At 44.9% G+C, this 25469-nt stretch overlaps 1 protein-coding gene and 1 non-coding gene across 3 annotated transcripts in view; both read right to left on the minus strand.

Moving 5' to 3' along the window:
• Positions 1-25469, minus strand: part of LOC141909383 (uncharacterized) — a 43503-nt gene that overhangs the window by 14275 nt on the left and 3759 nt on the right. For both annotated transcript variants that reach the window (XM_074799831.1, XM_074799830.1), the window contains exons 4-26: positions 24939-25251; positions 24153-24403; positions 23225-23487; positions 22764-22805; positions 22482-22674; positions 21477-21977; positions 20561-20761; positions 19839-20127; positions 18835-19207; positions 18168-18335; positions 16640-16842; positions 15215-15438; positions 14572-14645; positions 13448-14493; positions 12756-12918; positions 5447-6115; positions 5011-5123; positions 4210-4424; positions 3536-3782; positions 3016-3230; positions 2494-2625; positions 2276-2407; positions 1496-1734 (exon numbers count right to left, since the gene is read on the minus strand). In XM_074799831.1, coding sequence (XP_074655932.1) covers positions 1496-1734; positions 2276-2407; positions 2494-2625; positions 3016-3230; positions 3536-3782; positions 4210-4424; positions 5011-5123; positions 5447-6115; positions 12756-12918; positions 13448-14493; positions 14572-14645; positions 15215-15438; positions 16640-16842; positions 18168-18335; positions 18835-19207; positions 19839-20127; positions 20561-20761; positions 21477-21977; positions 22482-22674; positions 22764-22805; positions 23225-23487; positions 24153-24403; positions 24939-25251 — 6266 coding nt within the window. The remainder of the gene's footprint in view (positions 1-1495; positions 1735-2275; positions 2408-2493; positions 2626-3015; positions 3231-3535; positions 3783-4209; positions 4425-5010; positions 5124-5446; positions 6116-12755; positions 12919-13447; positions 14494-14571; positions 14646-15214; positions 15439-16639; positions 16843-18167; positions 18336-18834; positions 19208-19838; positions 20128-20560; positions 20762-21476; positions 21978-22481; positions 22675-22763; positions 22806-23224; positions 23488-24152; positions 24404-24938; positions 25252-25469) is intronic.
• LOC141909420 (small nucleolar RNA sn3071) lies at positions 18473-18542 on the minus strand. The gene has a single exon (XR_012619733.1). It is a non-coding gene; the product is annotated as a small nucleolar RNA sn3071 (small nucleolar RNA).

Raw genomic sequence — 25469 nt, forward strand, 5'->3', positions numbered from 1 at the left:
CTCTATCCCCGGAGCGACGATCAGAATCAGACGATGAACGTACCGGATGTTTTGTACCGGACGACGTCTGGACCGGACCGGTGGCCGAACCGGACCGAACCGGACCGATGCCCGACCCGGACCGGACCGGTACCGACCGAACCGGTGCGGGCCGTTCGCGACTACCGCGGCGCGCGCTCGGTTCCGCACATGTAGTCTGAACCGGCCGAACCGGCCGAACCGGTGAACGACCAGAGACCGGTGAATGACCGGAGACCGGTGCCGGTGAACCAGCGTTCTTCCCCGGTGAACGGAGTTGGGAAGCCGATCGTACCTGAACGACCGGCGACCGCTCCGCTTTACGATAAGAAACAGGATTAGAAACGTCGGTTGGCACATCGGCCGAAACCGACGAATCCCTGCTAACTCGACGACGATCTCTTAGTTTAAGAGCCTTATCGGCCCGAAGCCAAAGGTCCTCGGACCACACGACGCAAATATTGCAAGGATTGCTCCTTGCACATATTTGACCGGATTTGCGCCTGCACGACGCACATGAATCGTGGTTGTCCCAGGCGCCAAACAAATGCCCGCATCCCTCCCCGCCACGATGCTGACCCTTAGGAGGGGGTGGCATAATTATCCTGTTACAAATCAAAACAATTCAATTCAATCAAATTATATTTGTAAATAAAATTCTTACGGAAAAAAAGAAATCAGGGATAACCCCCAAACCGAACGGACTCACCGTTACGAGAGTGAAAAACTCCCTAATATCCTAATTCCCAGATTTTTACGGCGAAAAAATCCAACGCGTTCTACTGCGAGAACGCCAAGAAAAAAGATGGCGGATTTCGCCGGTGGCTAAATGCAATACCGCAGGGCCGGGTCGTATAGAAAAACCATTGGCGATAAATCCAAATTTAGAAAATATTGGCAAAAACCATAGGAAAGGGTACAGTACTCGACGGAAATACTATTCATCCTTGTCTAATATTTTTTTGCATGAATTCATTAATTTCAGTTCAAATGAAAATCAGCACTGAATGTTATTTTCAGAACGCTGTGGGATTCATTTTATCATCACTAATAAAGGCTTTCACCATTGAATAATGTCTCTTACAATTTTTTTTTAATGTTCTTGTATTCCAATGGTGTTTTAACAATTTTATAATCACATGCATTACTATTGTTAGGTGCTATGCTTATCCTATAGAACAGCGCTATATAAGCAAATAAATTAATATCATTACCATCATTAGCTTAATACCTTTCAAAGCAATTATCAGCGTTGATAGAATATTGATATCCATTCTGTTAGGGGCAGAAGATATTCTATAAAGGGTGGCTGATTTTCATAGGGGATGGATGTGAAAATGAAAGAGGTGGCGGCAAATTGCGTAGAACATAAAATAATTCTCCTCAGTTGAATGAAATCAGCATCGATTTCTCAGAACGCTGTGGGATTCATTCTATCATCATCAGAGCAGACGGAATCCGAATGAGCGACACTTACCCGGGTTCGAACACGTTGCCGATCGTCGGATAATCCCAGACGTTTTTAACCGACGCTATTTTCAAGTTGAGATCGGCGGCGGCCGGCGACGTCGGTGTCTGAATCCCGGGTATAATATCCACCTGTCCGTTCACCGAGTCGTTTCGATTCTCTTTGATTTCGCCCGACTTTTCTTCGGTCAATTTCGCCAACTCGGCGTCGAACGTAAAGTCCAATTTCATTTCCGATGTGTCATCTCCCTGAAATACGGCAACGGGAAATGTTTTTAACTCATAACCAACCAAAAAATCGAAACGTTAAACGACGAGTGACGACCAGTTCTTGGAACGGCAGTAGGAAAGACCTGGGGCCAGTCGCTCAAAAGTTGGTTAGAGTTAACCAGTGGATAGTTGGCATAGTGACAATTAAAAGTTCATTGTTACTATGGTATTTATCCGCCGGTCATCTTTAACCAACTTTTGAGCAACTGACCCCAGAGAGTTGTGATCATGAGACTTTATTTTAGTAGCCCAGAAAATATTCGAATTTCGGCTAGTGTATTTTTGAGGAATTTTGAAATTTACCACAACAAATGAAGATCGTCAAGTTAAGTTCCGATAACAAAGTATGGAGACCATATAACAACACGAATTTGCGATTTCTCTGTTTTCATAAATCATTGTCACCCTGTTCTAGCTAAACCCAACTCTTAGTAGAAGACCAAGTTTTATCAAGGCAGTTGTCTTTTCAATATCTCACTTGATAGAAATTGATAGTTTCATGACTTCCATGACTACATACCTTGAAGACCAAAGAATCCTTGAAGCTAGCCGGCAGTTGGATCGGATCTGGCTTTTTCGTCGGGGCAGCGATGACTTTCGCGTCTTCGATTTTATGCTGTTTAGCTATGATCGGTTTTTCGATCCTAGCCGGCTGCGAATATCAAAACAAATCTCAATTATAGATCATCGGATACTACAGAAGCCGATATTTCACCGGAGACGAAAATTTCTGAATACCTTCTGCTGTCGCTGAGGTTTCGGCGATGCTTCGTATCGGCTTTTGTTCAGATCGGTCTGTTTAACATTCACGGAAATGGCAGCGGCTGACGACGAGTGAGCTTCCGACATCTTCTGATCGTGGCCGGCGACCTGAACAAACACACGATTTAACAATGACGAAAAGTTTTGTTGACAAAGTGTCACTCAAAAGAACTCGGTGGTAACGTATATTTGACTTATTTTTCCCCCAGACTGTTCCCTGACATGTACATTGTTTTCCCAGACTCAATCTACTAAGAATCCAATCAATTAACACAGTCAAATAAGACAGAAACTGTTTGATTTAATGCACTTTCTAGCGATTTAAACATATTTCCTCAGGTTTTTCCCTGATTTCCACGTCTTAAAAAAATTCCCTATCTATTCCTCAACTTTCATAAAGGAAAGAAAATTCCCTAACTTTCCTCTCGATTCCAGGTAAGTGGCCACCCCTGACTTGAAAAAAACATCGTACGAAAGAATTGGGAAAGCGATATTTACCTTGGAGACGATACTATCGGGAACCTTCGCGTCGCTACTCGGCGAGCTTCTCGTCGACGATACGACAGAAGTCGGCGGTTCGCTGACGTCGATACCGCTGTCGTGTTGATCGGTCTTATCGAACTTTATATCGGCGACGGCCGCGGCGACCGGCGGAGCGAAATTAATCGGTTTCTCCCAGGCGTTCACCGTCGGCATCGGTGCCGGTACCGGTACTAGAAACATTAAATACAACGTCATAGATTGAATGCAACGAGAAATTATTTCATTTAATTGATTTTGACAAAGGCCCCAGACCCTACACCTTAATAAGGGACAGACCCTAACTAGGTGGCCCTAACTACCATTAAATACTTAGTTAAACCCAGTCGGAGAAAATTGAACTTCTTTGGCCGTTTTAACACAATAAGTGGTCTTTAGTCATTAGAGCCAAAGTAAACCTAGACTTCAATCTAGGCCTTGACCTTACAGGCTATTTATGAGCTGGTTCAACCAGTCTATGCTTTAATGGACAACTCACCACTGCTTTTATTACTAGGATCGATCATATTGCCAGTAGCTGTTGACTGTTGCTGTTGTTGCTGCTGCGACATTTCATTCATTGCCTCCGATGGAATCTGCTGGATGATGTTCGCCATTTCGTTGTCCCAATTCTCGATTTTCGGCATCATCATCTTCTGCGCTTCTTTCTCGCGTTCTTTTTGCTCTCGTTGTTTCGCCAGACGCGGCGGTAATTTGCTGAAACGCGACGACTTCTCTTTCTTCGTCTGAGATGAGAGAAAACAATATTTTACAGTAAATCCATTTGGATTCTGGAGAGTTGTCAAGAAGAAAATTTGAATTTCAAGGAAGTGTCTGCATCACTTTCATATCCTAATTACGGTAGACTCCTCCTTAATCAGTACTGCATATTTCGGTAAACCTTTAATTTGGTGGTTTTGTAAGCAAATTTTGTCCTTAAGACTACCATAACATGCTTTCTTATTTGGCAACTGTAAAAACCATCCAAACTGTATGGATTTAGTCTACTGCGCAACTACCTACAAATTTGACAAAAATTTCTAATGGCCTATTTCTCAAAATTGAAGGAGTTTTAAAGTAGTTTCGGGCGTTTCGCTCAAACTGAAGGAGTTTCCAGCACCTTTAAAAGCATTCTGTTTAAGATTTTTAAAGGAATCAATGAGTCGTAAATACCTTTTTAGCCAATTTATCGATTTTCTTCGACAGTTTATTCGAACCACTTCCGGACGAGTTGGTTATATTCTCTTCCAGCGGTCGCACTTCCGCGGCGGCCTTTTTGATTTTCATCATTTTCTTCGAAGTGACCTCTTGAAATCCTTCGTTCGTTTCAAATAAAAACGCCGGATCATCGATAGAAACTTCCGGCTGATCATCGATGACAACTACACCTGAAATTTGAAGGAATTTCAGATTGTAGAATTTTCCACTTCATCAGAATGTCTGATATGTAGGGACCCTTGAAAAATTTTTTTCCCCATTTAAAAGGATGATTGCCTCAGTCAATGCGTTGTCGTCATTCTTGAAGTCAAGAGTAGCAAATATTACGTAATAACATCATGGGCAGATAAATCAAAGCAAATGTAACTAAACTAAGAAAGGGTGACCCCAATAAACTTCTAAATTCCATGGGTTTCCCTGGTAAAAATAGAATTTCCCTACGTTCGGATCAACATCAGTAGGAAAGACCAGTAAGCTAGTCCAGTGAATATTTCAACTTTCAGCTGATATATTTTCATCGGAGTCTAATAAGCTTATGCACATAAATTGAAGATTTTAAAGTTATAATGTTCTGATGAGATATGAAGAACATGGGTCTAATTTGTGAAACGCAACATGTGGGGAAAGCGTTCGCACACAAAATAAGCACCTGTTCCTTGTGTTATTCAGCAAATTTTCTATTTTCCCTGAAAGTTCCCAGTTTTTTTCCAGAATCGTGGTCACCCCGAAAGATGCAACATTTCCTAGAACACTTACTAGCAATGTTGTTGATATCGATTTTTGAAAGAGCATCCGCTTTCTTTTCTTTCTCCGAACGCAGAGGTTTCGACACGTCGGACAAATCGGAATTCTTATTGCTGCTCTTATTCCTGAAAAGAGAAAATAAATACACATTATAACTAACGGTCGCATTTCGGGGCACAAAAAAATACACCGCATACGATGGGAGGGAGGTCACTTTACGCTAATTAACAAATAGCCTGCGTTTTCCATGTTATAACACAAAATCCCATCAAGAATTTCTTAGTTTCAAATATTTTACAGGTGTTGTTTTTTCCTTTTCTTTCTTTTTTTAAACAAAAAATCAGTAAAATTCCCCGAGTTTTCCCTAATTTTTTTCCGATACCCTGAGTCTCCGAGTTATCGAGGTCAGTGGCCAGCCTACGATAGTTTCTTTTTTCGAAATACTCACTTCTGATTGAGGCTATTGACAGCGTTTTGAATAGCGGTCGGGTCAGTGGGTACGATCTCGCTAACCGTATACACTGATTCGACGTGCTCTTTTCCTCCGCCGCGTTGAGCCGTGCCGTTATTGCGGTTATTCTGCCGTCCGCCGTCGCTGCGAGAATTCACCGCTCCGTTCGATGTCGTTGTTTTACTCGGATTCGGCGACGATTCCTTGCTGTGGCTGCGATCGTGTCGACGCGGCGCTTGCCCGGACGACGACGACAACTTATCCGCGCCGCCCGGTCGCTGACTCGAGAAACTCTTCTTGGCGCTCGAGTCGCGTTTGACATCGCGTTGCGGCGGCGCCGGCTTCTCCTTGTTCTCGTTCTCCTTGTTGTCGCCTTTGTCTTTCGAAGGCTCATTGCGTTCGAGATTGACGCTGCTGTCCGACGCCGTCTCCCACTCTTCGTTGCCGAGATCGGACGATCCCTGTTTCGTGAGAGTCGGTTTGTGAGACGCGATGCCCGGCCGCGGCGCGCCGGGTCGCGAGCCTCGCGCTCCTCGGCCACGGCCTCTACCACGTTCAGCGTAACGCCCGCGATCATTGTATCCACCACGACCAGAGCTGCCACCACCGATATTGCGAGCAGTGAAACGAGGAGGGGCACTTCTCTCTGGCCGTTTAAACTCGTTTCTGTAAAAGCAAAGTTTAGACGGGTTATTTCAATCAGGGTCCCTACAGATCAGTCGTTCCTGGATATAAGGAGGTTTCCAGGGAGTTTTAAAGGAGAAGATTTCAAATTTTCGAGAAGTGTCCGTGTCACTTTCATCTACATCCCAATTACTGTAGATTCCTCCTTAATCCCTATTGTTTATCTTAATAAACCATTAATTTAGCGATTTTTCATAAAGCAAAATCCGACCATTTCTAATTCGGCAATTGACTAATTGGGCCACACATCCTGGTCCTAACATATCCTATATCAGCTCTCATAATACATTTAGTCGTAACCACAGGGCTGCCAACCTCTGCAAAGCACTATCAGTAACAAGTTGAATTCTTTTCAGTAACGTTCCACTGAGGTACAAATGAAAATTACAATTTTTGGAACTAAAATTTGTATTTCCGAGTAGTACTTACCCTTTCCTATGGTTTTTGCCAATATTTTCTAAATTTGGATTTATCGCCAATGGTTTTTCTATACGACCCGGCCCTGCGGTATTGCATTTAGCCACCGGCGAAATCCGCCATCTTTTTTCGTCATAGCAGACCAAAAAAAAACAGCTATGCGGGGCAGGTGGGCGGGATTCCCACCATAGGAAAGGGTAAGTACTACTCGGAAATACAAATTTTAGTTCCAAAAATTGTAATATTTCCATCGAGTACTGTACCCTTTCCTATGGTTTTTGCTAGACTAGCCTAGCACAAGGATGGTGGGAAAGGTAGATAGAAAAACCACCGCTCAAACGCAAGGTAAGAGGGAAAAAGAGAGCACTTACCCAAGCACGGAATGGAGCACTGTAGCACAGGGAAGACCGGTTGGCCACAGTGAGTCCGTCCAGCTCAGGGGCCCCCCCCCAGAATTTTGCGAAATTAATACTTGCAGATATGAGCCCAAACTATGTACAAGGATACACCCCCTGTGATCCTGATAATGCTACATAAATATTCTACACTAAAGGGTCCGATCGGAAAGAACGGACACCTTGAGCCATGACAACAGGACCCAGTGAAGCTAATGAGCCTAACTGGCCTGAAACATCCCGTAAATAAAATGACGTGAATGTCGACGGTGAATTCCAAAAGGCGGCCCGACAGACTTCCTCCAACGGAGCACCCGAAAAGGCTGCGCAGGAAGTAGCCATAGACCTCACTTGATGAGAAACGACTCCCTCCGAGGAAAGATTCTCCTTCAATAAAATGTCCTTGATCATTGAAGAGACCCATCGGGCTACTGTGTCCCGCGAAATATCACCCTTTAGGTGATCCAGCAGCGGAATAAATAACCGCTCCCGTGAACCCCTCCGTGAAGCAGAGCGATCTAAATAGAAACACAACGCCCGCACAGGACATAAAGTCCTGTCCGGGATGCCCGGTTCCACTCGATGTTTTAGGGCTTCAATTCGCCATTGACGCCCAACCGAGCCTGGTCGTTGGTTCTTTGCCAAAAATTCCAAAGCAGGCCGCAGCGAAACAAATTCATTCGCTGGCCCAAAGACAATGTGACCTGGTCGGACTGAAAGCGCATGAATCTCAGAGCGACGGGCCGAGCAAGCCAAGAACAGCAAAAATACAGTCTTTTTTGACAAATTTGCAAAAGACGCTGCCGAAAGAGGTTCAAATGGAGCCTCCATTAACTTCTTCAAAATTACAGACAGATCCCATGGTGGAACTGTCCTTGTTACCCGAGGCCGGGAAATAGAAAACCCAGCAACCAGCTGGGATATCCGATGATCCCCTGCTACATTTGGCCATCCAGAAGCACGCAATGTATGAGAAATCGCGGAGCGGTAACCTTTAATAGTTATGACCTGTAAACCTTTTGCTACAAATAGGTGCAGTAAAAAATCTGCCAATTGAGCTACAGAGGGTGAGCATGGATCAATTTCCCCTGCAGCACACCAATCCGCAAAATGACTCCACTTGGCATCGTAAATGGTACTTGTTGATGGCCGCTTAGATCCTGCGATAAAGGAGGCAGCCTGTTCTGAAAAGCCTGAAGCTGACAAGGATCGCTGGACAATGGCCAGGCGAGCAGATTTAACCACTGGCTGTTTGGATGATGCCGAAAGATCCCCTGAGACAGAAGCGATGGGAAATTCGGAAGAATCCTGGGGTTGTCGCACAGTAGGTTGAGAAGTGGTAGGAACCATTTCTGAGCCGGCCAACATGGTGCTACCAGAACTATGTTGCAATTGACTGATCTCTCTATTTGATCCAGTAAGCGCGGCAGGACTGGTGTGGGCGGGAACGCATACGCATGCATCCCCGACCAGTCCAGAGAGAAGGCATCGACCCCCCACGCTTCCGCGTCTGGAAACGGGGACACAAACAGAGGACACCTCCGATTGAACCGGGTGGCAAACAGATCCAGCAGCGGATTGCCAAAAATGCCCCGAACCCGATCGGCTACTTCTTGGTGGAGAACCCATTCTGTCGCAATAGCCTGACCTCGACGAGACAGAGCATCGGCCATCACGTTCCTTTTCCCTGCTAAATGTGCCACAGTCAGGGACACGCCCTTTGTCTGGCACCAAAGAAGAATTTTGGCCGACAGACCTGTGAGGGTTTCTGAGTGAGTGCCCCCTTGGTTCTGAAGGTAAGCCCTCACTGTTGAATTGTCTGTGGCTAACCAAACGTGGTGGCCCTCCACTCTCCTGTGAAAGAACTTCAGGGCCTTCCACACGGCCAGCATTTCTAGGAAATTTATGTGGTTGGTGGCCTCGTAGCGAGACCATTTCCCGGCTTTGACTCGGTTCTCCAGATGTGCCCCCCAACCTTGGTGACTGGCATCCGTGAATACACGAACTGGAGCCTCTAACGGGGCTAGTGACACCCCGAGCCGAAGATTCGTAGTGGCCGCCCACCACTGAAGATCCGGACTTAGATCGGTTGGAGGTACGGGAATCAAGGCCTCCCAGTTGCCCTTCGACTGAGACCAGAAGACCTTCCAATATTGTTGCAAGCGCCTGCTTCTGAGGCGGCCTAAGGGCACCACCAGACCCATGGAGCTGATGGAGCCTAGTAGCCGTGACCAGTAACGAGCTGTTCTCGGGGTTGTGGACACTCCCGCTACAGCTTCTTGAAGTTTGGCCACTCGAACCATAGACGGAAGGACTTTGCCGATTCGGAGATCGAAGTCCATGCCGAGATAAGTGAACTGTTGGGCCGGCGTCAACTGAGATTTTTCCCTGTTTACGCGGAACCCTAGCTGATGGACTAAGTCCAAGACTGAGGTCATTGCCTCCCGACATTCCTGAGCCGAATTCGCGACTATTAACCAGTCGTCGAGGTAAACGAACAGTCGAACACCCCTTGACTGAAGTACCTTCTGAACTGACTTGACCAACTTGGTGAAAACCCACGGGGCCGTACTGAGGCCAAATGGAAGAGACCTGAATTGGAACTGGCGGCCTTTCCACTTTATCCTGAGAAATCGCCGAGATTTTGGGTGAATTGGAACCTGAAAGTAAGCATCTTTCAGGTCCAATGAAGCCGCCCATTGACCCGGACGGAGCCCTTGAATCACGTCCTTGGGCTTGGTCATCCGGAACCTTGGAATGTCTAGGTGCCGATTGAGGGATGACAGATCTATCACTGTCCGTTGACCCCCTGTGGCCTTTGGTACCATGAATATTCGAGAAAACCAGCCGGGAGAAGTTTCGTTGCAAACTGGTTCTATCGCTCCCTTCTCTGCCAGTTCCTTGAGAGCCGGAGAGATTAAGGCCTCCTGACCTGGTTTTGGCCGCATGTCGGGAGGTGACCTCATCAGGCGCGGTCGCCTTAGGAAACGGAGACGGTAGCCCCGAGAGACGACCCGGGAGGGCCAACCGTCTCCAAAGAGGTCGGACCAGTGGGTTGCTGCCTGCTGCAGACAACCTCCCACTGGTCCCAAGAATTCATATCGAGTTTTTCCGAAAGGAAGAGCCCCTTTTTGGAGCCTTCCCCTTGCCTCGATACGAACCGGAACTGTTACGACCGGACGAGGCTTGACACGATTGTTGAAGTTGCGCGCTAGTTCTCCAACCGGCATCCGAAGCCGCCTGAGAAAGCGCTGAAGTTTGAGATGGTCCTGTTTGCGTCCGTGCCGAGCCTTGCGCCGCCGGCGTCGGACCAGAACGCTTTTTCCACGGAGTTCGGGGGTTGGACTTGGCCTGAACCTCCCGAATCTTCCTCAGCTCTGCGGAAACCGGAGCGCACCAACCGGAGAAGAGACGTGAAGACGTCCCCAATGGGGCTCTCAGCAAAGCATTGGACACCATATCCGGTAGACGAGTTTTGGCACTGGAGTCCATCACTGACTGACGGGAGGCTAACACCAGATTAGCCTGACCCCGAACCGACAACGGAATTACATGCGAAACAGACCGAGCCAAAGATTGGATAATCCGGTCCATTCCCTCCAGTTTTAGGGCAACTGACTCTGGGTCGGAGCCCGCATGAACGGCGGCGTGAGTCTCGCGAAGCTCACCCGTCAACACCTTAAGTGCCATATCTTGAAACGAACCAACCCTGGTAAGATTGTCCAGGATTGACGTCATGGCCACCAAACCGGACTTAGGCAAACGAATACCCGACTGTGCTGTAACAGTATCCGGGCTGATCAAAGTATAATCAGCATCCAGGCAGTTATGACTGTGATCCACAGCACCTGGAGTTGCGTAATACGCCGAGCGAAATGCGCCTATAGGTGGATCGGTTGAACTAAAATATTTCCCAGATTTCATACCCCGTTCTGGAGGGGGAAATGAAAAAGTTCCAGGCCGACATTCACCCCATAATTGCGTATCCAATCGAGCCCATTCTCTTGAAACCGCTGACGATTCCCGTAAAACGTTAAGATCGGAGTCCGGAGGGCGATAAGCTTCCATTGACTCACCGACCAGAGGAGCTGCTGTGGGCTTAGCGCGAGTTGCCCCGTGCTTGACAAAGAACTCACTTATCATCGCTCTAAATGGCATGTCCCCCGCTGGTTCGGATAAAACTGAACGGGACGGAGATACATTGCGAGCCAGGGAAGCCCCCATCGTCTGGGGCAACCCACAATTGCTTGCGACAGGAACGACCCCAGAAGGAATTGCCGCCTCTGGGACCGGATCCTCATTGAAATCAGACCCTACCGCAGCATCCAGGAAATCAGAGTCAGAATTCCGAAAAACTGAGTGGGCTGGCGAACTTCTAACCGGACAATCAGGAATAGGCTTACCTGTTGTAGAAGTTGCAGCGACTTGTTGCGACGAAGATAACAAGTTTAAAATTTTCTCCTCAAATACATGGAAATCCTTCTGAGTCAGGTATTTTCCAGTATCCCGACGATCATGCCGACTTCGGTGACGGTCCCTCGAACGGGATCGTGACCTACTAGAAGAATCGCTTTCATCGCTAACCGACGTCGACGAACGATGAGAAGACCGACGGCGAAACTTCCGACAATAACGATCGTAGTCCCTCTCGCGATCAAACCTTGATCTGCGAGAAGGAGATCTTGCTCGTTTATTACGCTCCCGGCGTCTAAATCTAGTGGGAGAGCGAGCTCTATCCCCGGAGCGACGATCAGAATCAGACGATGAACGTACCGGATGTTTTGTACCGGACGACGTCTGGACCGGACCGGTGGCCGAACCGGACCCGGACCGGACCGGTACCGACCGAACCGGTGCGGGCCGTTCGCGACTACCGCGGCGCGCGCTCGGTTCCGAACATGTAGTCTGAACCGGCCGAACCGGCCGAACCGGTGAACGACCAGAGACCGGTGAATGACCGGAGACCGGTGCCGGTGAACCAGCGTTCTTCCCCGGTGAACGGAGTTGGGAAGCCGATCGTACCTGAACGACCGGCGACCGCTCCGCTTTACGATAAGAAACAGGATTAGAAACGTCGGTTGGCACATCGGCCGAAACCGACGAATCCCTGCTAACTCGACGACGATCTCTTAGTTTAAGAGCCTTATCGGCCCGAAGCCAAAGGTCCTCGGACCACACGACGCAAATATTGCAAGGATTGCTCCTTGCACATATTTGACCGGATTTGCGCCTGCACGACGCACATGAATCGTGGTTGTCCCAGGCGCCAAACAAATGCCCGCATCCCTCCCCGCCACGATGCTGACCCTTAGGAGGGGGTGGCATAATTATCCTGTTACAAATCAAAACAATTCAATTCAATTCAATCAAATTATATTTGTAAATAAAATTCTTACGGAAAAAAAGAAATCAGGGATAACCCCCAAACCGAACGGACTCACCGTTACGAGAGTGAAAAACTCCCTAATATCCTAATTCCCAGATTTTTACGGCGAAAAAATCCAACGCGTTCTACTGCGAGAACGCCAAGAAAAAAGATGGCGGATTTCGCCGGTGGCTAAATGCAATACCGCAGGGCCGGGTCGTATAGAAAAACCATTGGCGATAAATCCAAATTTAGAAAATATTGGCAAAAACCATAGGAAAGGGTACAGTACTCGATGGAAATATGTTCAAATTATCGGGACTAGATACTAACAAACTACTGAGTATCAGGAATAGTTGGCAGCTCTGTAACCACTATCTAATAGTAATAATACCAGACCAGTTTTGATAGGAGATACAATTTACGCTGAATCAGATTATCTTACTTTGGAAACGGTTTCGATTCATTGCTGTATTTAGTTTCGCCGTCATTAGGTATTTCGCCGTTACGATGATCGACTCGGTCTTTCCGCGGTGGAGCTGAATAGTACCGACCGCCGCCATCTCGATCCCGACCACCACCACCGCGACCACGTGAGTAAGAACCACCTATAAAACAAATAAACCCGCACTATTAACATGAGTAATAGTAAAATATCCGTGTAATGTGCCTTAATGCTCGAATGTTTTTCAAAATCCCTTCTGGATGGCCACTTCTCTTTTCCCTGACTATTCCCTGCCTCAATCTGCTCAGAATCCAATCAATTAACACAGCGGAATAGGCGGGGACAGATTGCATGTATAATCAAATGGTTTCATTCTAACTATCTCAACAAATTTTCCAGATTTTGAGCCTTTTCATATTTCTATATAAAATTCCCTGACTATTGTAAAGGAGAGACAATTCTCAAGTGGCCACCCTGCTGTTCAATAAACAGCACTCACTGGAATTAACGCAGTTAAATATGTAAAACATCAGACAGAAAATGTTTGATATTACGCGCAATTAAGCTATCTCTACATAATTCACTGCATTTCTTCAAGTTAAATAAATTCAAATTTTTTTAAAGTTTCCACCCTGCCGTTATCTCCAAACAGCCCCTCCATACAATATCAGATGTTGAAATATGAAACGTACCTCGTCCTCTGCGTGGTGGCTCATTCCTATGATGAGGACCCATACTGCTCGAGCTGCTACCTCGCGCACCGCGTCGATCGTGCGAATCTCGACGACGATCTTCGTTGCGTCTCTCATCTAATTTACCGTCGCTGCGACTATCGCCACCTTTACTCCAACCGTCGGTTTTATGATCGTCGTTCCACTCGTTCGGCTTCGAGCGCTCAGACTTAATGCCTTTCGCGGCGGCGTCGTCAGATTTTCCCGGTTTCCAGTCAGACTTGCCGACGTCCTCCGCTCCCCACTCCGGTTCGGGGTTCTTGATTACGTTTTTATGATTCCACGCTTTCGTTTTGCTGTCGCGTCGCTCTTTGTTGTACGAGTTTTTCGGCTTCTCGGGTTTTTCTTCCGCCTCGACGAATTTCTCCTCGTGCGGCGGGACGTCGTTCGCCGGTTCGTCGATGATCTCATTTTGCACGTCTTCGAACTCGTCGCTTTCCCGATCGCTCACTTCCTTTTCCGCCGACGACGGTTTTTCTGTCGCTTTTGGTGGTTGCGACGCCGGACGCTCGGAACGCGGTGCAGCGGTAAAACCGCTGCCACCCGAATCCCCTCGCGACTTGCCGCGATCGTTGGCGTTATACCTCGTCGGTCGATCCCACGACCGGTAGTCGCCGCCGCCACGACCTCGCGAACCTCCTCCGCCCATACCTCGGTAACTACCTCGCGGCGCGTAATCGCGTCCTCGCCCGCGACCTCGTATGAATTCCCGGCCGCCGCGACCGCGCGTGCTGTGAGATCGATCGCGATCATAGTCGCGTCTCCTCGACGGCGGAGCGCCTTCCGAGTCGTCGCGTCGATGATCATCTCTCATTCGTTTCGGAGGAGGACGATCGTTATCGTATCTCTTCGACGACGTCGACGAACTCTTATCGTCTCGTTCTTTCTTTCGGTCGTCTTTCTTCTTGTCGTCTTTCGCCGCCTCTTTCACGTCCGTCTTCGGTTTCTCTTTATCGGAAGGTTTGTCTTCTTTGACGTCCCGCGGTTTCGATTCGTCCTTTTTCGGCCTAATGAAACAAATCGATGAATTCATGAAACACAGTTCAGCAAAACCAAACCCCCGATAAACGCAATCGTAAACTTACTTATTTTCTTTGTCATCCTCTTCTTTGAATTTATCCATCTGTTTCGAATCGCGTCGCGTTTCTTTCAAGGACTCCTGCAAAATTTTAAATCAAATTCCGTTTTCCTGACCAAATAGAATTTCTCAAAAAGTAGAATAGATTTAGTCGAATCATTCTTTCTAGAATGTCTCAGGTTGTGTGAGCTATCGTCATTCAAACAGTCGAGAGTAGCAAATATAGATAAACATCATTGACACTGGTATAATATCCAGGACCCAGCTCAGTAGCTCTCGGTCAAAATTTGACTACCAAATTGATATCTTAACCACTCCACTTCCCTTATTTTTCCATCTTTTGACACATAACTCCCTGAATAATATGGCAGATGAATGGAGACGTTTCTTTGCTTGAAAATGTTAGCGTTAATAGTTTTTAATGAATCATGTATTGATAGAGAAATGCTTGGTCAATAACATTACCAAAATTCCCAGAGTTTACCAGGTTTTTCCAAAATTTGCCAAAAATGTTTTTCCTAATTCTTTTTTCTGGATCCCTGGGTTTTCCAGGTCAGTGGCGGCCACCCATGGGGTAAAACTTTGACCGAAATCTACAGGACTTTGTCCAACATTTAATCAGTCAACGAGTGAAATAACTAGTTACTTACTCTACTGCCTGTTTTCTGAATACGCGCCGTATCGGGTTTCGCCCAGGCCGAAGTGGTCGGCTCTTTCGGCGATTCTGTGCTTCGCTCGGACGACGGAGGAGTCGAGTTGTTGGAAAGCGTCGACGCCGTACGTTTCAACGACGTGTAATTACTACGCGGCGGAACGTTCTGTTGCGACTGGTGAGCCGGTATAGGAGGCGGAGCGTGGTGGAACTCGTTACGTCCTGTGGAAATAAATAATAAGTTACGTTCATCGGTTCAAAATTAATATGAAAATCGACGTCTAATTCTAAGAACACAATGTGGCATTCATTAATCATCATGAATATAGATACCAGTATGAATTTTAAACTACTAAGCAGGATCCAGTTCCACAGTTCTGAGTTAAGATTTGACTCCGAGTTAACTTATTGAAAATGAACTAATTTCAACTCGAGTTAAATCTAAGTTACAACTGTCGAACTGGCTCCAGTACGCTAGACGATACACTTAAAATCAGGTTGTCAAGTTTTTCAGTTCAAATGAAAATCAGCACCTTATTCTAAGAACGCTGTGGGATTCATTTATCATCATCAACAGTTGACAATTATCGATCTGATAATTAACTAGATTGTAAAATTGTTTCGTAGGATCATTAGGTAAATAAGTGATGAGTTGGTCGTCAGAGAGGGTCATTCATATTGATCATGTTAACAACCTATTTGATTATTCATTTGTTAACTTTTTCACATTATATAATTCAGCATATTTATCATTATTCAATTCAATTATTTCAGTTCAAATGAAAATCAGCATTGAACGTTATTTTTCAATTCATTATGTCATCATCAATTTAGTCAACATTTATCTATGATAATTTACTAGTTCAGTTATCTATGATAGTTATCTTTGTACTAGATTTTTAAATCTAAATAATTTATAGTGTCATCAGGTAAGTGGGTGATGAGTTGGTCTTCAACGTAGAACGTTTCAGAAAGGGTAATTCATATTCATCATTTGACACCAAAAAACCTTTTTCGCTTAAGAAAACTATTCATCCTTTTCTAATATGTTTTTTGCATAAATTCAGTAATTTCAGTTCAAATGAAAATCAGCAATGAATGTTATTTTCAGAACGCTGTGGGATTCATTTTATCATCACTAATATCTATCTTACATGTAACAATGATGACTAATTGAGTTTCATTTCCAGTACTTTTTTTTTCAAATCTAAAATGACGTTCTATTCTGAAAAGAACACTGTAACTTGATATGCATAAAGCCTATTGTACTTGATTTGAGGCAAGGGGCAGTGTTACATAACAGTATGTAAGTAGACTTCACTCTTAACCCGTTCAGTGCGGTGTATCAATCGGTGATGGGGTTTGCTAGTACGCCGCATCGATACCTATTGATGTTATTAGTAATTACTGCAAAATCACTTACTGTATTTGCCTCTCGTATCCCGGTCGTCGTACGAGCTTCTCGACCAACCGTCGCCGCCGCGACTCGGCGGCTTATCATCGCGCGAATGCGATCGAGGTTTCTCTTCCGCGTATTTCTTCTCTTCTTTCGCGTCGTCCGATTTAACGCTAGCCACCGGGCGATCTCTTTCTGACGAGACTTCACGATTGACCTTCCTCTTTTCGCTGAAGAGACGAAAGAAAATATTCGTTTTATTCTTTGAATGCCACCGTTAACACCGGTTGGGTGAGCCGCGAGCATTAGTGCATTTTTTAAATGTTGACAAATTCAACTTGGCTTTTCGTATTTCTTTTTCAAGACTACCACAGGTCAATATAATAATAACAAGAATCAGTATTCACATTTATCATTCAGTACGACTATGAAGACCGTCGTGAATGGAATATCATCATTTTCATCTTGAAAGTATTTCTAAAGCCTCTTATAACCACAAATTCAACTTAAAAACTATATACGCAATCTATCTTTAGTTACTAGTCACTATGAATCAGTTTTCACAGATATCATTCATCGCGTTTATGAAGACCGTCGTGAAAGAAATCTCATCATTTTCAACTGTATTTTTCAACCGACCCGAACAATGCCTAGGACTAAATCTACAAATTCAACTTAAACTTAATGGAGTACACAATATTTCTATATCTACTAGTTATCAAGAATCAGTTTTCACAGATATCATTCATCGCGTTTATGAAGACCGTCGTGAAAGAGATCTCATCATTTTCTACAATATTTTCTGGTCCGAATAACGCCGCTTAAAACTGCAAATTTAACGCAATATTTCTAAATATACTAGTTATCAAGAATCAGTTTTCACAGATATCATTCATCGCGTTTATGAAGACCGTCGTGAAAGAGATCTCATCATTTTCTACAATATTTTCTGGTCCGAATAATGCCGCTTAAAACTGCAAATTTAACTCAATAAATCTAAATATACTAGTTATCAAGAATCAGTTTTCACAGATATCATTCATCGCATTTATGAAGACCGTCGTGAAAGAAATCTCATCATTTTCTCGTCAACTTTAATTTCACTCGAGTCGTATCGAAACATCAATAGTTCTCCAATATCAAGGAATTCGTTAAATAAAATCGCGACAGCCCTGCTGCATCGACATGAATCAGTTTTCACAGTTATCGTTCAATATGTTTACGAAGACCGTCGTGAAAGAAATCTCATCATTTTCATGCATCGTTTCCATACTAACAATAGTAACAGGGTGGTTGCCACTTTAATACGACTTTCTTTCCCCCGAACTATTCCATTCCCGACATGCACATTGTTTTCCCACACTTGCACTGCTAAGAGTCCAATCAATTAACGCAGACAAATAATAAAAACATAGACGGTAACAAATTTCCTCAAGTTTTCCCCGATTTTTTTTAAACAAAATCCTCTATTTCCAGTGTTCCAAGAAAAGAAAATTCCGCAACTATTCCCTGATTTCCAGGAAAGTGGCCACTATGACAGAGAATCAATTCTCACCTATCGTGTTCCGAACGTTCGGCCGGGAATGAATCCCAACCCGAATCCTTCGCGGCTGAACTTTTCTTCTTGTCCTTACTGCCGGGTGCATCGTCGAACGGATCGCTCTGAACTACCGGTGGCCGTCGAGACTCGTGGTCTTCATCTCTATGAACCACTTCGGGCGATCTTAAAAAAATCAGATAAAACGATCTCATAAATGAATAATATTCAATTTCAAAAATATTTCTCAATAAAACATTAGTTTCCTGAGTTAAGTAAAAGTTCTTTTTTTTCTGGTTACAAATCACAAATTTGTAAACAATTTTCTCAGCTTCACGTTTTGTCAATCAGGGCATGAATATGAAGACCGTCGTGAAAATATCATCATCAAAAATAATTCCAGAAAACCATTTGCTCCGAAGTCGGGTATAGTAGGGATCCTTACACTGCTATATTATGGCAATGGCTTGGTTTCGAAGACCTAGGAATATTTGAAACCCTGGACCAAGTTCCACAGTACTGAGTTAGAGTTAAAATTGGTTCATTTTCAATGTCTTCACTCCGAGTCAAATCTTAACTCAGAACTGATGAACTGGATCCTGATTATAATTAATCAGGGTTGGTTCTGATCCTTTTTTTCTAGATTTTTCTGACGCCTGAGTTAGCTAGCACGTGTAACACGTACCTTCTATCTTTGACAGACGGCGGTCTCTCTGAACTGCGCGGAGAACGTTCGTGAGACGGCGGTCTCTCCGGACGACTGCGCTGCTGCTGCTGCTCCTCAGATTCCTCTGGCAGGTCGCGATCGTACTCGTACGTTGTCGTACGGTAACGCTGTTCGTCGCGGTCGTATTCGCGGCGATCGTAATCCTGCGGATAGCGAGGGTCGTAGTAATGCGGCGGAGGGTGCGCGCCTCGTCTCATATCTTCGTAGTGACCCTGGTAATAACTGCGCGGATCGACTTCGGGCGTTCGACGTTCGCCGTCGTGACTATCGGACCCGGAACCGTGGCTGTCGTGTCGACCTCTTCGCGGCATTCCAGGATGCATCGGCATTCCTACAACATAAGAAATGAAACGAGTAAGTGATCAATATCAACTGACACCGAAATGTATTGGAGTTTTTTTCCAAATATCCGAGTTATTTCAGTTCAAATGAAAATCAGCATCGAATGTAATTTTTCAGAACGCTGTGGGATTCATTTTGTCATCATCAATTTAATCAACATTTATCTATCATAGTTTACTAGTTCAGTTATCTATGATAGTTTACTTTATACTAGATTCTTCAATGTAAATGATTTATAGTGTCATCAGGTAAGTGGGTGATGAGTTGGTCCGCAACGTAGAACGTTTCAGAAAGGGTAATTCATATTCATCATTTGACACTTTGGCGTCCGGTCTACCAGGTATTAGCTATTAGCACTACAGCTTTAATAGTCGACGATAGTCAGCCGTAGCCTTAAGTACCGTAATATGGCATTAATACTGGCATGACACAAAACTGCATGACAAACTATTTGGGATAGAAAAGTCAATGCAAGCACTTAGTATACTCTTTCTTGAAATTTTAGTAAGAATTTTTAAAGGGGTTTAATTCATCTAAGGCACTTTTGAACACTTTGTATACTCGCTATGGACCCTGCAATAAGACCAGTCGGGCCAATATTTACGAGCGCGATCTTTTACCTGGCATTTGTTGGTAGCCCATAAAATGTGGCGGCGGTGGCGGCATACCCCACCTCGGGTCGTAATGGGGCGGCCACATCGGAGGCGGTTGACGCGCCAACTGAGCCTGCGGTGATGTCTGTTGTTGCTGCTGCTGCGGTTGCGATTGATTACTGTGTTGCGAACCGGTTGATCCCGGCGACGGCGGTTGACCTTGTTCTCGTTGATGACGCATCATTTGCTCTTGCGCCTGTTTCTGGAAACGCGGCGGAACGTTGCGCGCGAACTGCCTCGAGAACGTAGGTGCACCCTGCAACACGACACAATTTTCAAATTTCAAGAATGGATCAAGAAAGTGTGCAAATAGAGACCTGCTTAGTGCTAAAACCCTGGTGGCGACAGAGTTTCTTGGTCGAAAGTTCTTCACTGGTCTCTCCTCCATTGGGAAAAAGAAACATCAAACCCGCTTTTAATGCCCTGCATGGCGCTTAGCGGGTTGAGGGTGCTTAAAATTCAATCAATTAACTGTAACAGTCAAATATTTCAGGCATAGATGAAAACATTTTGATTGAACACGTGATCTAGCTATCTCCTAAAATTCCCCCACTTTTTTTTCTTCAAAATACCACGACTTTTCCTCGATTTCTAGGCAAGTAGCCACACTGTTTTCACACTTTAGAATCAATTGGTCTGCACGTATCGGGTTAGTATAGCTAACTGTGATGATATTAACTAAAACGTACCTGTCCTTCGCCGCGCTCTCTGTGCGCGTCGCGTTGATCGCGATATCCCGGTTTCTGATCGCGGTACTTCGCGCCGTCTTTGTCGCTGCTTTCGCTGATACTTCGACTTTTCATCGCCTCGTTGCGGAATTTATCTTTCGCCGTTTCTTTGTCGCTGCTCTCGCTGGCCGTGCGGCTGCGCGGGTCCTCGTGATCCGTATCCTGCAAACGCAAGAGAAAACCGTTCGCTCGATCAGTTTCATTTCAAATCACAGATCAACGATTTTTCGATTACCAAGGTAACTACTTATAAATTCAAAAACATTCGGCGCATAGCAGTGATTAAACTGAATATCATACCAGGGTTCTTACGAGGTTCATATTCCATAACTTTTCCATATAGCGAGATTATAAATTTTCCATACCCCCAAGCAACCAGTCACCAATCTTAAACGCGCAATGTAGGCCCATTCAAAGTAAAATTCAAGCGTCGACACCAACAACAATGTGTTCTCATTAAGTTAGTTATCATATGCAATGTGTAGTAAGGCATTCATTGAGGATTAAATTCAAAATAGAATAGAGACAATTTTGCTGATTTTCGATACCCTTTCCATAGGCGTAGAGAAAAAGATAAGCTTTTCAAGGGCCTGGAAAAAAATGCCCATCTTCCAAAATTTTCAAAAACCCATAAGAACCCTGCCATACGAAATAAAGTAAAAACACCTAAAAACAAAACCGGAAACAATAAAGACTAACTCTTCAAACCTAAGCAACATCAAACCACCATCCAGGTTTAAATAAATACATAAAACACCAGATACAGATATTCTAGTATATCTACTAGTCTTCCCCGAGGTGGATGATACACAAGTGCCAGTACACAACACCACAGGATTTACCGCATTAAAAAGCGCACCTTATTTCGACCACTCACTACTCTGTCCTCGAGCTGTTTAAGCTTTTCGTTCGCCGCCAATCGACGCTCCGTTTCGATCTTCTTCTCTTCCTCTTCGCGGCGTTGACGCGCTCGTTCGACGGCGGCGCTCATCTCCTCTCGCTGTAGACTACGTCGCTGGCGCCAGACATCATCGTCCTCGCCGTCGGGTTTACGCGCGCTCGCTGATGAAGTCGGTGGTGGCGGCGGCGGCGCCGGAGCAACCGCGGGCGCTTGACTAGACGGGGGCGGTTGAGGTACCGGCGGCGGAGGCGGTACGATCGGCTGACTGGCCGGTGGTGGCGGCTGCGGCGGAGGCTGCTGACCGGGCATCGGATGTCGCTGTCCCATATGTTGAGGTGGATACATATGAAACGGTGGCGGGTACGGCCCCGGTCGTCCGCGATGATCGAACGGCATACGTTGACCGGGATGGCCCCGGTACATCGGTGGAGGCGGCTGACCTTGCCAACCTTCACGTCCGGGCGGCATGCCTTCTTCCTACAATACATAACAAACATCAAATCATTCTCTTACGGTCAATCCCATTCAAGCCATAAGCCCTCCAGTTCTCATAATTGGGCTATATACAAGCCAGACGGGCAATGCCGACTACAAGATCATTGTTGAAGATTCCATTCAAAATGGATTCTGTTAGTTAAGTAATATTATCTCTAGTTGTAATAGTTTTCTCCGTAAAATTTACGAGTTATTTTACATCTAAAATGCTAATTTTGATTAAAACGCACTAGAAATTGTTCTGATTTTGTGGGTAGTTTGATATTTCAGGTAGTTGAGTTGTTAAAAAGAGTATCCGATGTTCTCCACAACTGATTTTAGAAGGGTGGCCATCTCTTTAATTTTTACATCCACACCCCTCTGAAAATCAACCATCCCTAATGAAATATCTTGCGCACCAACCCTACCAGATAACACCAAAATTGGAAAACCTTGCTAATCTTACGACAAATTAGCAAACTTTTCTAACAACCAATATTGACGTACCCGCTGCTGTCTGTCTGTATGTGTCGGTTTTCTGTCTCTATCGGTATCGATGTCTCTATTATCGTCGCTACGAGGAGCGCGACTCGTTTTACGCGGATCGACGTCGGACGATTTATCGCCGCGAGCGCTGTAATCGTCACGAGCGCCGCGCGGGGCGTCTCGACTCGAGTCTTTCTTCGGTCGATCGCGATCCCTGAAATAAACAATCGTCGACAACGCGTGAAACAATCGGCCAAATTAGAACGAATCGAGACGGCGACGGAAAAACTATCGGAAACTTACTTCGAAGAATCGTCTTCGTCGTCGCTGAACACAAGTTTTTCACTAAAAATAGAAAATTACGACGACATAGTTAACGATACAAAGGTCGAAAAAGATTGAAATTTTTTTTTTTCATAACGGTTTTCCCAATTCTATTTTCGGAAAATAAAATTGGGTAACCGTTTAGAAAAAAAAGAAGATTTCCATAACTTTTCACACCCTGATTACACAGTATTGCCAAACTAGAACAGGCAATGTAGGTCCATTCAAAGGAAATAAGTGCCAATTATCAATACCATTGACACTTTTTTCATAAAGTTTCTTATCAAATGTGTATTAAGACACATTTTAAATAATGATTATGCTAGAAGGAAAATTTCATTTTTGAGACCATGTCTTAATTTTCTGTAAAGGACAACATTACCACTATTTTCCAAAACTTTCCATAACCCGAAAGAACCATGTTTCCTTTGAATACTTACTTGTAGTCAATTTCTCCTTGAACTCCGGCCCAACCTTCATCTTCGCGGCCGAGAATATCGTCGAATCCTTTCAAATCTTGATCTTTAACGATGGCTGGCCTCTTACTGGCGTCGTCGTCACCGCCGCGACCAGCAGCGGCGCCAGGACGTTGTTGAGGGGGTGGTGGCGGAGGGCCGCGATAGCGCCCGTCCTGGTATCCGTACGGCAGGCGCGGCATTCCTGGATAATTAGGCGGATAAGCTCCGGGGAAACGACCATACATCTGTAAATATAAACATTTCCTGATGAATACACACAGCGAGGGCAGCCACTTCATGCCAATTTATAAATTCCCCCCATTTTCCCTGATTTTTCCACTTTTTAGCCGAAAATTCACGGGTAAATCAAAAGAATTTCTATAGGCTTGTAAGGTTACAATTCTATTCATTTGTTATGAATCTGGCAACTTCAAAACTGAGTTTTCCAGGGTTTTGATGAAATTTATCAAATTCCCCGAATATTTTTCTTCATTTTCTTTAGATTCCCTGAGTTTCCTCCAGGTCAGTGGCCACACTGTTAAACATTGATCACCTTGAAATCTCTGAACGGAAGAATATTTCATCTACTGGTATCTACTTAACAGGGTTCCTACTGATGAATCATACCAGATTTCAAGGAGTTTTATAAGAGAAGAAAATTTCAAATTTCAATCACTGTCGACTCCTAAATCGGTACAGTTCATCATTAGTGAAGCATTTATTTCGGTAGAATCTGTGTATATAATAACTAAGCCTAAAACCTAAACATTTTCTAATTGTCAATTTCTCAAAATTCAAGAGTTTTTAAGGACTTTTGTTGGGCATTTTGCTCTAATTCAAGGATATTCAAGGACCTTGATAATTTCTTTCGGTTTAGGATCTTTCAAGGAATCAAGTAGTAACTACTTACATAAGGTGGAGGCATCATCCCTCTGAACTGCGGTGGTATCGGACCCATCGGTCCCATTGGAGGCGCTCCGCCGGGAGGTCTAGGTGGGGGTGGCTGCTGGTGTACACCGGGCGGCTCTACTGCGGATGACGGCGGCGTGCCATTCGGCTGACGATTCGACTCGTCGGGCAATCGCTGCTGCGACTGCTGAAGCGGAGCAGGCGGCTGTTGCATAACACCACGACCTCCTCCTTCCCGCCAACTTGCAACATCTACAAAGAACGTTAATAATCAATTGTTTATTCTTCATCCTTCTTTTCTACTCCAGGGATATATGAACTAGTGGTCTTATTTTCATAAACAAAAATATACTTAAAACAGGGTTCCTACAAATCAAATCAGTCATTCCTTGATATGAATTTTAAGGAGAAAATTTCAAATTTCTATACAAGACTCCTTCTTAATCGCTACTGTTTATCTCGGTAAACAGTTAATTCTGCAGTTTAGTAAGTAAATTATTATCCTTGACACTACTTAACTCGGTTTCTAATTTGATAACAGCCTAATTGGATAAAGAAAATATCCTGGTCCCAACTGTATCCATTTAGGCTTAATTTACAGTTTAACTAAAAACATTTATTTCTTAATGGCTATTACTTAAAATAGAAGGTTTAAAGGAGTTATAGGCATTTTGCTCAAATTAAAGGAGTTTCAAGCACATCTAATAGCATTTTCTGTTTAGAATGAGTTCTTAAGGAAATCACCGAGAGTCATAGGGACCCCGTTAAATGACATTATCGAGCTTACTTTGTGGTCTGAGACTGGGACCGGGCCCATATTGTGAACCGGCGTCTTCTGGTTTCTTTGTTGGTTTGTCTGCGCTGGTAGATACCGCACCAGTTGCCCCACTGGTTGCAGATCCCGCGACAGAGGTCGCCACATCGGCTGTTAGTGATTTCTTGCCCCCGGCAAGCGTCGGAAACTCGTCCTGAAAATACGGTGATTGATGCCCCACATAATTGACCTGATCGCGTTCTCCGATTGTTACACTGCTCCATGATTTTGCGGCCCCCGCGTTGGCAGTCGATCCGGCTCCACTGGTGCCCCCAGGAGTCGGAATCTACAAAACACATTAACACCATACATCATTCCAGCGCTGGTAACCTCGATATTGATCGACTACCTTTTTTTTATACAATGCATTCATTCCACTATAAATCCAGGGAACAAAACAGCAGTTCCCAGAAAACCTCAATAATGCTACACAATACAATCATTTCCCCACGACAATATGTGAGTTATAAACCAACACAAACTGTGTCAGGTTAATCAACGAGT

Source organism: Tubulanus polymorphus, chromosome 7 (assembly GCF_964204645.1).
Source record: "Tubulanus polymorphus chromosome 7, tnTubPoly1.2, whole genome shotgun sequence".
Classification (NCBI taxonomy): Eukaryota; Metazoa; Nemertea; class Palaeonemertea; order Tubulaniformes; family Tubulanidae; genus Tubulanus; species Tubulanus polymorphus.